The sequence below is a fragment of the Rattus rattus genome, chromosome 16 (assembly GCF_011064425.1).
Source record: "Rattus rattus isolate New Zealand chromosome 16, Rrattus_CSIRO_v1, whole genome shotgun sequence".
NCBI lineage: Eukaryota > Metazoa > Chordata > Mammalia > Rodentia > Muridae > Rattus > Rattus rattus.
This window is the reverse complement of record NC_046169.1, coordinates 7,510,281-7,523,398: the sequence shown is the minus strand read 5'-3', so window position 1 is coordinate 7,523,398 and position 13,118 is coordinate 7,510,281. Positions and strand designations below refer to the sequence as shown.

At 44.8% G+C, this 13,118-nt stretch overlaps 1 protein-coding gene across 1 annotated transcript in view; it reads left to right on the top strand.

Moving 5' to 3' along the window:
* The window catches only part of Cdk8 (cyclin dependent kinase 8), a 63,670-nt gene extending 51,722 nt beyond the window's left edge, over positions 1–11,948 (top strand). Inside the window, 8 exon segments of the mRNA XM_032887271.1 lie at positions 2,156–2,299; positions 4,544–4,613; positions 5,638–5,710; positions 8,098–8,195; positions 8,809–8,887; positions 9,002–9,082; positions 9,084–9,161; positions 10,702–11,948. Of these exon segments, the coding sequence (XP_032743162.1) occupies positions 2,156–2,299; positions 4,544–4,613; positions 5,638–5,710; positions 8,098–8,195; positions 8,809–8,887; positions 9,002–9,082; positions 9,084–9,161; positions 10,702–10,827 (749 nt within the window). The 3' untranslated portion in view covers positions 10,828–11,948.
* The last annotated feature ends 1,170 nt before the right edge of the window (positions 11,949–13,118 follow it).

Genomic DNA, 13,118 nt, shown 5'->3' with positions numbered 1-13,118 from the left:
CTGGAGTGTGGGATTGAGCAGTGCTCTCCCTCCAGTTGTTCAGTGGGTACTGGTTGGGTGGCCCTCTCTTGACTGGGGAGTTTGAGGGAAAACAGAAAAGATGGGTACTTGTTCTTTCTATCAGAGTCAGCACTATTGATTAAACAGTGTTTAACAAATCCTCCTCTGTCCACTTGGGTGTCAGGTGACCGTTCCATCTGATTAGCTACACATGGCTGCTGCATGTTTGAGAAGTTAGGCAGGAAGGTAAACACGGAAGAGCCTCTTAGGAATTTGGCGTATTTTCAAACATGAGCAAGGAAAAGACACCTTCTTGGAAGGAATTAGGGAGTTAATACCCAACCATCTGACTAGAATCTGTGTTTGGTGACTAAATCAAGATAGTGATGGCGAAAGGTAGAAATTTGGCACACCCAAGAGACAGGTGGAAGTTGTGAGTTAGAAGTGACCAGGGTTAGGGTCACCCTGTGACTGCTGTGCTTTTCCTCCAAGAGTGAACACCTGTCATGCTGTCATGGAGAAACTACTCCATTCGCCTTCAGGGTTTTCAGTAACTAACCAGATGGTTCATCGTAGTATCTTTTGGGTATAAGTTGAGTTTTTAAACTGCGAAGTATTCACTCCCCCGTGTTTTAATCCCTAGCCTTCCTCCCCATGCAGTAGCTCTCCTGAGGACCCTCTAACACTGAAACAAAATAGCCTAACTGTTCCTTGATGAAACTTTTCCCCGTGTGGTAGCATTGTCTTACCTAGACAGTGCGGTGCACACCTTTAATCCCAGTACTAGGGAGGCAGAGGCAGGCAGATCTCTGAATTGAGGCCAGCCTGGTCCATAGAGTGATTTCCAGGACAGCCAGGGCTACACAGAAAAACTCTTGAAAGCAAACCTTCTACCCCCCTCCCCCAAATGAAGGGATAGTATTATCATCTTGGCTTTCTGAGATGAAAAAAATTGTGTTTTAAAAAAATTGTCTTTTCAAATTATGAACTTTTATGTAAATAGAGTAACTTGTCACTCTAAAATGTAAATATGATAATTTACATATACAATGAGAATCTTATGTATGAAGATATAAAAAGTCATATTGTGATAAATAATATATTTCAGTGCTGAAGTTTAGAAATTCTTGTAACACTTTTTTTCTCTCATTTCCTGCTTAAGCCCTAGTTTCTCAGATACCTGAATAATCAGCCTCAATATAAGGATGCCTTTTGTAATTTGTTCTTGTGGGTTTGTGGTTTTCATGTTTGCCCTGGGTTTTGTGTAGGTCATTCAGAAATCACTTACTGAGCTTCTGCCATTGCACAGCACTGCAGAAGGGAGACAGAACCTGCAGCCAGGCTGCGTGCCAAACCTAACAGTGGGACGTGGTTAGCATCACACTCTTGAGTAGGTAGCTCTTACCTCCTTAGTAGTTCTGTTGAATACAGACTTGGTGAATGAAAGTGAACACGTCTTGTGAATGAAAGAAATTTCCTCTGCAGTTTGTCTGCTGTGAATACTGTTACTAATGTGTAGCCTCTGTACCCATTTTGAAGATTGTGTGGTTACTTCTGTGTTCCAGTTAGCTCTGTGAGAGCGGCGCTGCTGCCTAGCGTAAAGAGATAAAGTAGAGCCCGTATCTTCTCAGTAGTGTTAGGACAGAAGACAGTTAGTAGGCTTGAAACTTAACAGGTAAATCAACAAGATGGAATGACCATCATGAAACACGAACGTCCCTATATTCTGGCAAGTGCCCAATTTCAAGGGTTCTGTGGCTTTTACGTTTGTTTTGTTTTGGTTTCATTTGTTTGTGGTTCCCATGTTCTACATGCAGACTGTTTTATGGTAATGTTTAAGTGTTTAAAACGCACCCAGACTCAGAAAGTAAACAGCGGCTTCTGTGAAGTCAGTGGGAGGATGAGATGCCTTAGCAATGAAAGCTCTGTGGGCGGGGGTATGGACAGAGGCCCGTGGTATTCAGGGTTATGCTTGCCCAGGGATTGCTATTAATGTTTGAGAAACAGAAAAAGAACACTCCCCTTTAAAGTAAAAATGCATTTTCTTTTGGAAAGAAGCACTTTATTTTCCTCCTTTTTCTTTTTCCTTTCCTTTTCCCTTTTATTTTCTCTTTTCTGTTTTTGTTTTTGTTTTTCTTTTCTTTTTCTTTTAAAGATATTTGGGCTATAGGGTGTATATTTGCAGAACTACTAACGTCAGAGCCAATATTTCACTGTCGACAAGAGGACATCAAAACTAGTAATCCTTATCACCATGACCAGCTGGACAGAATATTCAATGTAATGGGATTCCCTGCAGGTACACACTTGCTTTTGTTGTTTGCTCTCAATCACTGTTGTTGCTGTCTTCTCTGGAAAGCTTGTGCTTTGGGCTTAGGAAAGCTTGTATTACTTGATTCTTTGTTTTTATGACTTTGATTTTTTTTCAGAGAATCACAGAAATAGCAAGATTTATAGAATTCAAATATCAACATAAAAAACTTAGGGGTTTCCTGAATTTAATGAGGTTTTTGTTTGATTTCCTTTTGGTTTGCTGTTTTGTTTTGTTTGGTATTTGAAATGACGAGACCTTGCAATAGCTGGGTTAACTTGATGCCTGTTGTTCTTGCCAGCATAAACTAAAACAAGCAGTAGAAGGTTTTTTGTTTTTTGTTTTTTTTTCTGGTAGCACATGTCATAGCTGCCACTTGAGTGCAGAGGCTGAAGGCTCTGGTTAGGGAGAGGCTGTGCAGAGCAACGCTTGGCAATGACAGCGCTTCCGCTCCCTGGTCTTGTCAGTATTTTTTTAAATGTCTTGCTAAAGCAGCCAGGATGTGAGTGAAAATCACAGCCGTGAATTTTACAGCAGAGAGGAACTGGATGAGTATTCACCTCTCTCGAGTTAACAATCTCTCCTGCTGTATCCCAGATCCTAGTTGTAGCACAGGCCAGTGATTCACCAGCCTCAGAAACTGCCCAGGGATCCGGAAAACCCTTCAAGAAGGTGGCCAGTCAAGCATGGGACTGCTTCTTAGGTCCACAGCTTAAGACATAAAGAGTCCCACCTATCAATTACATAGACTTCCCTTCTCCAGAATGACCCACTATTTTTGGGGAAGGCCTTATTGGGATAAGAATGTCATTTTCTCATTGCATGCTACTATCTTGAATAAAATATATTGACAAGGACTGGGTGTGGTATCACACACCTTTAATTTCAGCACTTTTCAGAGGCAGCAACAGGTGTATCTGTGAGTTCAAGCCAGCCTGGTATGATAGCAAGTTCTCAGACAGTCAGAGTAACAGAGAGACCCTGTCTCAAAAAGAGACAGACAGACAGATACACACACATACACATATACATAGATAAATAAATAGGTAGGTAGATGCAGGCAGGCAGACAGACATTGATTCTTGCCCTCTTAAGCGTTTGCATTGTTTGGGTGTCTTTAAAAGTAGACATGGTTTGAGTGGCTAAAGGAAATACTTCTCCCTTCTTAGATCCAAGTTCATTCACTATTTCTGAGGCCCATGGGAAGGAGACGTGGCAGGGATTGGAAGCAATGAGGACCACAGTCATGGATGATTCTCAGCATGGGTTTAATAGTTCAGATGCCTCAGTTAATGAGAAGCCAGGAAAGCAAACAGCAGCCAGCAGGGATCCATAACAGACACTTGAGCCGTAGGCGAGGCTTGTGTTCTGCTAGAAAGGTTCATGTGGCTGTGGACATTAAAGTTCAGTTAGAGTGGGCTAACCAAAGTCAGGAAGCCAGCTACGTATAACAATACCACAGCTGTAAGGACATAATGAGGATGGAAAAGAATGGACAAATACATAACTTTTAAGAAGTTAAAAGAAAAATAAATGGTTATTTAAGGTTTTTAGCCTGAAACATTGGCAGAGCAAATAAGTAGCTGAGGAGAAAATAACCTCACTGGTTGGTGTCTGTGGAGGAGAGATGGCCAGTGCCCTCAGCGCTGGTACAGTGCTTTGCACCTAACAGACCCTCGGTGACGCCACTGACAGCGTCAGAGAGTCAGCCGAGCTGGCATGTGTGCACAGTACTTCTGGAGCAGTCGTTTTTGTCTCTGTCGCTCACAGGTACTGAGCAGTAATCCTAAGAGTAGCCAAGATAGCAGTATCCGTGCTGTGTCCCACTATTTCACAGCGTCAGGAATGTGAAAGGAGGGCTGCCTGCCATTCAGAGAAGTGTGTTGAGACAGTCAGGGAAAAGATCCTAGATTTCTCAGTTAAAAAGACTGCCTGCTGACGGAACCAGGAAGTTTGATGAAAATAATAAATAAGACTTTTTAATAACAAATATTTATTTGTGATTTATTTCCTTTAGTGATAGAACAGATACTGGCAAGTTACAGTGTAACAGAGTAGTAGCGAACGTAGGCCGACATGTGATTAGGTGTAAAGCCAGAGGGCGGGTGTAGCTGCAGCCTGAGCAGTCCTGTGAGAGCCAGGACTTAGAAAGCTCTGAGTAAGCTAATCTTTGTTAGCATTCTTGAGACTAGGAGCCTAGGCAACATAAACATTTATCCATGTATTTCACAGATAAAGATTGGGAAGATATAAAAAAGATGCCCGAACATTCAACATTAATGAAAGATTTCAGAAGAAATACGTAAGTTGGGAAGAAAATGGACCCTTTGTGATTTTAACTTTTGCAGAGTAGTCACAGTCAAATTAAATGTGCAGCATGCCGCAGCGCTTGTCTAAGGTTACTGAAGAGTTTCCTCACTTAGAAATGCTGCTTGGTGTTATTTCTCATTTATTAACAGAGAGATGTCCTTGTTAGCAGCTGAAGAAGGGATCCACTCATTTCTTTCCATATTTACTCCTTTCTGGAAACTGGATATTAGTGGGAAGCGGGAAGCCAAAGAAAGAAAATGCAAACCTTGCTTATGGCTGCTTGTGTAGCCATTTACAGTATATACAATTGAAAGCAAGTTTTAATTAAATGTTTCACCTTGGGCCAGGGGTAGGCAGAGTCCAGTACTTACACAGGACAAATTAATGTCAGTCTTACTGGTAAGGCTAAGTTAAACCATTGGCACAAATGTTACTCAAAATAATTCATGTGGGGAAAATACCCTCCAGAGTGTGTTCATTAAGTTGTCTTGAATTTCATCGTCAGCACCCACTCAGGAGAGATTAGTGTGGCCGGGAGCGGGGCTCAGTTGGAAGAGTGCTGGTTAGCATGCGTGAAGCCCTGGGTTTGATTCCCCAGCCCCTCGAAAACCCCCACTGGGGTTGGTAGTCGTAACAAGTAGCATTAGGTCTGGTGTTTAAGATCAGCCCGGGTACATGACACCCTGTCTCAAGAGAAAAAAAATCAAGAAGTCATGATTGTAGCTGGGTGTGGTGGTGTGTGCCCATAATCCTAGCCCGTGGCATGGGGGCAGGAGGTCAGAAGTTCAGAGTCTACTGCACGGAGTGGAGAGCAGCTTGAGCGACAGGAGAACAAACATCCAAAGACTAGGGTGGACATTGAATGACGTGTAAGCTGGCATAAGGCAGTTATTTTATGCTGCTCGGAGCATATTTGATGTATGCTTATAATCCAAACAGTGCACATGGGAAGCTCTCAGCCAATGAGAAATTTAGCTGCGATCTGATGTGGATGTTTCCTGGTGTTTCTCTTCCAGGTACACCAATTGCAGCCTTATCAAGTACATGGAAAAGCATAAAGTTAAACCTGACAGTAAAGCATTCCACTTGGTGAGTGAGCCTGAGACAGCGACCTGCCTGGGGCCCTGGCGTCTCCCTAAAGGTTACACAAGTACCAAGAGTGCACTCCTGCCACCCAGAACCACATCTACCTTGTTTTTCCATTTTAGATCTTTTTGTGCATTTCCAGGAATAAAATCTTTAAGCCTTGTTTGCACTCGATAGTCTCCCTGAACAATAAATGCCTAGTTTTATGCTGTCATCTACTTAAAGATGGTTTGTAAAATCCCAAGTTACCTCATACACTTGAGTCTCGAAAGCTCTTCGCTGACACTATTACTCCTTGTTCTGGAGAGCTGACACGTAGTCATGTAAACAGCAGGCTAGACTCTGCCAGCGGGCGCCCTGCAGGGAGGTGGTGCTTGCCGGCCTTTGCTCACTTGGTTTGTAACTGTCCATTGTGGGGCGACAACTGAAAGTACTTCTTGGTTTATATCTCCCGGAAGGGCGATGATACATCAGAGGAGAGCTCGGCAAGCTTGCGTCTCACTCGGCCTAAGAGGCTTTTAAGATGTACTCCATTGTAGTCTTAGCCAGGAATTCCTTGACTTTGAAGAGGCCACCCTTTCCTTCATAGCAACCAGAGCACTGGGTGAAGAGCTCTTCTGATCCTGCTTCTGCTGCTGCTTTCCCGTTCTGTTTCTGCTGCTCTGCCGTCCTCTGGCTGTTATGTCATATTTTGCAAGGCAGTGGCTTAGCTTGCCACGTTACCACATGATAATGATTTATTCAAATCTTTTTGCAACACGACTCAAGTTGGGCAATTAAATTGGATCCTTTATGATCTAAGACTTAATTGATCCTAACGAAATACTGGTCAAAAGGCATTATTGGGATTGCCTTGCCTGTCCCACAGGCCCATGCCTTCTTTGCAGTGTGAGACCAGTAGAACCTGAGAGACCATCTGTCTTAGGGTTTTACTACTGTGAACAGACAGCATGACCAAGGCAACTCTTATAAGGGACATTTAATTGGGGCTGGCTTACAGGTCAGTGGTTCAGTCCAAGTGCACCCGGATAGCTCAGACAGTAGAGCATCAGAAGTTCAGTCCATCATCATCAAGGCGGGAGCATGCAGCATGCAGGCAGGCGTGTGCAGGAGGAGCTAAGAGTTCTCCATCTTCATCTGAAGGCTGCCTGCAGAATATTAGCTTCCAGGCAGCTAGGATGAGGAGGGTCTTAAAGCCCACACCCACAGTAACACACCTACTCCAACAGGGCCACACCTCCAAATGGTGCCCCTCCCTGGGCTGAGCATATTCAAACCAGGACACCATCCTTGTATCTTGTTTTGGGCTTTAACCATAGGACCTCCTGTGCCCCTGTGTGTGCTTTGCTTTCAGGCCACACCCCAGCTCTGTCTGTTTTATTGAAAGCGTTGGTATCTTAAATGAGTCTCCTACTATTCCTGCATTTTAAAGATATTTGTATCTTTTATCCTCTACGGGTCATCATCCCTTAAATCTCTATGTTTATTAGTTGATTACTTTTCAAACCAATCTCAGTCCAGCAACACAGACACCAACTGGAACTTGTTGGAAATGTAAGTCCTTAGATTCCTGTTCACATCTATCTATCAGACATGGCATAGGGCTTAGCTCTCTATCATGCTGCAGGAATAGAACTCAGCTCTCTGTCAGGCTGTGGGGGCAGGGCTCAACTCTTTCCCATGCTGCAGGAGCAAGGCTCAGCTCTCAACCTTTCAGCAATTGTGTTGCACTCTGATGTCTGCAGATCAGCGCGGGAGGCCATTGTTGAGGTGTCTAATATCACACTAGCAATGACTATTCCCGTAGAGCAGTGGCGGTACACACCCTTCACACACCCTTCATCCCAGTGCTTAAGAGTGAGGCAGAGGGATCTCTGAGTTCCAGGGCAACACATAGAGAAACCCTGTCTTAGGGAGAGACAGAAAGGGAGAGAGAACAAACATTGCAGCTGGCATTTAACGCAAAGGTGCTGCATTTTCACACTAATGTGGCATCTCTGGATGTGGCAGAGATGAGCTCAGTGTAGCTAGAGTACTCACACATAGGGTTCTTTGTAAAGAAACATCACGGGCTGGGGATTTAGCTCAGTGGTAGAAAAAGCGCTTACCTAGGAAGCGCAAGGCCCTGGGTTCGGTCCCCAGCTCCGGAAAAAAAAAAAAAAAAAAAAAAAAAAAAGAAACATCACAACTGCTTACCTGATATTCGTTTAATACTGAAAACAAGCGATAGTAATTGGTGGTGGTTTTCTTCTCCATCTGGAGAGAGATGGTTATAAGGAGGTGGACTGAGCTGCCCAGGACCCTCAACCAATACATTGTGAGTGAGGGTTTGGAGTAGGCACCCGTGTTTCTGTGGGAGATGCCCTGACATTTCCAACTTGTGATTTCAGCTTCAGAAGTTGCTCACTATGGACCCAATAAAGCGAATTACCTCAGAGCAGGCCATGCAGGATCCCTACTTCCTAGAAGACCCACTCCCCACGTCAGAGTAAGTAGCAGGTTTGCTGGCTTCCTGCACACTGGCATCTTGTCACACTGAGTTGCCATGCCTCTGAGGGACCTGAAGACAGGGGGCTTTTCTGCTTTAATGTGGTTTTGGGTTTTGAGATTAAGAGGCACTGCTGAGATGGATTCATTCAGCAGTAATCAATCCCCTTACTCAGTGGTGGGTTCATTGTGCTATGGCTTCTTCCGCTCACTGCGTTTTGTAGGGCTGCCTGCCGCCAAGGGTTCTGATATCTGGAGTAGCAGTCCTAAATAAATTTGTGTTCTCTTTATCATTTTGTGTTTTAACTGTGGAAGGGCAGACAAAACCCTGCAAACAGTGGTAGATCTTTTGGTTGCACTAACGAGAGAGCTGTCCTATCGGGTGATTACTGATTAGGTTACAAGTGAAGGCTCTTTGGACCACCTACTGCAGTGTCTGTCACTGGTTAAAGGATGGGTTCTTTGCATCACACTTGCATGAGAGACACTTAGATCTCTGTAACTATGGAGACACAGTTCCATCTTCTTAGAGAGAGACAGTGAGTCACCTAAATGAAGCACTGGAAGTACCAGGCAGCTCGTGAAACAGCTCTCTTCTTCTTTCTTGTGAATAGTGTTTTTGCCGGTTGTCAGATCCCTTATCCCAAACGAGAGTTTTTGACAGAAGAAGAGCCTGATGAGAAAGGAGACAAAGTAAGTATAAAGTACAGTCGGCGGTGCCCTCCTCACGGCCTCGGGGCCTCTGCCATGCAGCCAGCTCTTGTTCTCCCACTGAGTTGAACTGTGTTTTCTCTTTAACCAATTGAGAAGAACCAGCAGCAGCAGCAGGGCAATAACCACACTAATGGAACCGGCCATCCCGGGAACCAGGACAGCGGCCACGCACAGGGGCCCCCCCTTGAAAAAAGTGAGAGTTGTCCCTCCTACCACTACCTCAGGTGGGCTCATCATGACCTCCGACTATCAGGTACTGCACGTGTCTCCTACTGACCTGCTCTTCTGGGGTTTCTAAAGGATGTTACCCATTGTGGTCTACAGTAGCGTTGGTGTTCCTGGAGAGATACATCGGCATGGAAGGTTACAGGTATGGACGTCTACAGACATGGAAGAGTAGAAAGGGATCAGCTTTCAGAGCAAACTTGGAGTAGAAAGGCCGATTTGGCCGCCCAGTATCTTGCGCCCCGTGGTGTTTTATAGTGTATCTGCTGGGGTGGGGAGATAGTGCAGCAGGTAAAGCACCTCCCCCAGGAGCACTCAGACCCCAGCACCCATGTAAGTGCTTGGAGGATTGGTGGCCCCTCTGCATCCTATAGGTCCAGTCATTTCAGAGGCAGAGACAGAATCCTAGTCAAGTCAGTGAGCTCTAGGTTCCAGTGAGAGACCTTGCTTCTCTGTAAAGTGGACAGCAATCAACAGCACCCTCTGGCCTACACACACGTACACGCACACGCACATATGCACACATGCAAAGTGAATCAAAAAACACTTGACTTCATTGTTTCTCATCTATAAAATGAAATTGGTAAGTCCGCTTAAACATGTGTGCCTTGCCCTTAGGCAGTGGCTGCTTTTGTTTCTGAGCACTGTGGAAGAGTGATCAAGGCCACAGGCTCTCCCATCCCACTTACTTCTGTTCAGCCTTGAAAAAGAAACCTGGATGTTCTCCATGTCTTCAGTGTAGGAAGGATGGTAGAACAGAACTTCCTTGCAGATGGCATCCTCATTAGCAGAGCAGGAACAGTGATTAGAAGGTCAAGATTGAGAAGACTGCATGGCTGTACGTCCTGATCGTGGTGGCCTGACTGGAAGCCCTGCACAGACAGTGCTGGGAGTTTTCATTTTGTTCTTATCATCATTGACATTCTTGCTGTCATTCACAAGTGCCCTTACGTGGTGGAATGCAGCTCATTACGGGTGTGTGTGTGTGTGTGTGTGTGTGTGTGTGTGTGTGTGTGCGCGCGTGCGCAGGCCCTAAGTTGATAGCGGGTGTCTTCCTTGAATCACTCCTTTATTCTTTCCCTCTTTACTGAGGCAGTGTCTTACACTGAACCTGGGGCTTGCAGTCTTAGCCAGTCCAGCTGGCCAGTTCCCCAAGATCTTGTCTCTCCTCCCAAGTGCTGGGATTACAGAGCCACCATGCCTACCAGATTTTATATGGACTTGATGTACAAACTAAGCGCCTCATGCTTATGTCAAGATATGATCAAAATTCCCCAGCATGTAAATTACTGTCCTTCATGTCCTAATTCTCGGCTTCCTGAAGAGAAGCCAGTGTTGGAGGACTTGGGAGCTTTGTTTGCTTTTGTTCTGTTTCGCTTTGTATGGGCCAGGTGTGAGGTTTGTTGCCGTTTGTTTTTTATTAATTCTAAAGCTCTAGTACCTTGCAGAAACTTTTACGTCTTTGCTTCCTTGGAACAAGACTTCCCTTCCCTTTCAGCCTTGATGAGGTAGGGCCAAGCTACCTGGAGAAGCTCCTAAATCCCGTTTTTCCCTTGTCTTCTTTCCAGCGTTCCAATCCACATGCTGCTTATCCCAACCCTGGACCAAGCACATCACAGCCCCAGAGCAGCATGGGATACTCAGCTACCTCCCAGCAGCCTCCACAGTACTCACATCAGACACATCGGTACTGAGCTGTGCTGGAGTCTGTCAGTGCACTGTTGCTCATGCTGCAGGACTGGCTGCAGCACTCTGCGGGAACCTGGTGTGGGCCATGCGAATGTACTGTACAACCACATCTTCACAATGTCCAGTAGCCGAGTTCCACAGTTGTCACAGATCGGGGCGGTAGCTTCCAGGTTGTACCTAAGTTTGGAGTTAGACTTGAAATGAAAGTGCTAGCACAGTTGTGGTGTGGGTTTGCTCCTTCCATAGTTTACTTGACATGGTTCAGACTGACCAAGCATAGTTTTCAGTGACAGTCTGTAGCAGTTGAAGCTGTGAAATGTGCTAGGGCGAGCATTTGTCCTCATGTGTGGTGACTTTCAGTGTAACAGCGTTATCTGACCAATAGTACACACAGACGCAAGGTTTAACTGGTACTTGAAACACAGATTATGTTAACAAAATAACCGAGACTTAAAGATTATTTTGGTACACTTTCTTTTTAGTGTCTTATCAGTGGGTTGATTCATCTTCTACATAAATCAGTGTTTTATGACCAAGAATATTGCTTGGATTGTTTTGAAAGTACAAAAGAACCACATAGTTTCTACTGACAGGTTTCAGAACTCCCAAAGATTAATTTCCACTTAGAGGTCTGTTTTTATTTTCAACCTATGACTTGACTGGTCCTAAAGCTGCTATTTGATTAATACGTTGTCATTGATAGAAGCCTGTTGGTTCCGCAAACTGAAATGATTGTCGCAGACAGTGTTTCCTTTTTCTTGTTGGTGTTGCTGATTTGTGAGCATGCTTTCTGATTACAAAAGCGTGAGTGGAGACCTCCGTGAGGCACGGCATCAGTGTGCACTCTTCTGTCCTGATTTAAGCTGCCTAGTGTAGTGCTATTACAGTTTTGTTCAGTTAACTTTCTTTTTAAAAAGTTGTTCGCACATTTTTAGGGTGCCCTTACTTCAGTAAAGGAGAGGGAGTAGGAGAGCCTTAGAACTTTTGAGGGGAAAATAAAAAGCTATAACATACAACGTACTGTATCAAACTATTTTACATGAATGACACAAGTATTCTGAATAAAAAAAATTGAACATTGTTAAAAACAAGGTGTTATGTAATAAATTTATTTTTCATAAATCAATGTATGGTTGTCAGCTATATTTTTCGAACTCACCAAGGGTCTTTTGTAATTTTAAAACGTGCCTCTGCATAGCTCTTCTTGGTGACTTAGTGGTGACGTCTGTGTTCTGGCTGTGTTCTGGAGTGATGGCCTAGGCTGAGGGGTGGACTCTGGTCAGCTGTCTAGGCCTGTAGCACAGGGGACAGGCAGCTCTGCAGTCGGCCCTGTTCCACTCCTACCCTGGGTTCCTCCTTTTTAGAGCTGACAGATATTTTCTCAAAATCTGAAGGCATCCCTTTAAAAAACATTCTAGAGCAGTCCAAGAGCTGAGGAATCAGTCCTGATAGGCTTGACCAGCAGAGAAAGGGGCTGGTGAGGAGTGGCATTTCAGGGTCTTCTCACCCCAGGTCACACCCACACTGCATGCCTCTGATAGGCCTCTGAATTGAGTGCTTGTGTTTGGTCTGTCGACCTTACCTCTCACGGTGTTTCTTATGTCCCTTACACTCTATCTTCTGGTGTTTTCTCCTACACTAAGTGGCCTAGAAGCTCTGTGGCTCTGAGGGTGTTTACACGTTCCTCCTTTGGGATCTGGGTCTAGAGATTGATTCAGTAGGACTTGGGTGGATACAGCAATGTGGCTCCTTTTTAACAAACTCCCCTAGTTCTGAGAATGAGTCTAAGAAATGTGTTAGGAAGGACCATTCTGTGGGGCTGGAGAGATGGCTCAGCACTTAAGATCACTGTCTGCTGGTCCAGAGGACCCAGTCCCAGATGCCCCCTTCTGGCCTTCATGGGTACTGCATACATGTGGTATGTATACTGAGGCAAAACATTCATAAAAGTAAACCTGTCTTAAAGGACTGCTCCAAGGCCATTCACCTCCACAGTGAGCAGCAGACTTTAGTGACGTAAGAGAGGGGCTTGCTGTGCTGACAGGAGTTCCAGAAACAAAACCCCATTGTAGCAAGCTCCATTCTGATGTCAGAATGCCCAGGGGCTGTTTTCTCACATTGCCTGAATTTTACTGTCATCTAAGTGACCCTGTACAATCTCATGTTAAGACATGGTGGTGGCTACCAGGTTGACATATCTAGCCTGCTTGCTTTCTGAGTTTTAGTTTCCTTCATAGAATTATGTCTGCTACAGAGAACATGGCGGTATGACCTACCTGCCAGCTTTCTTTATTCC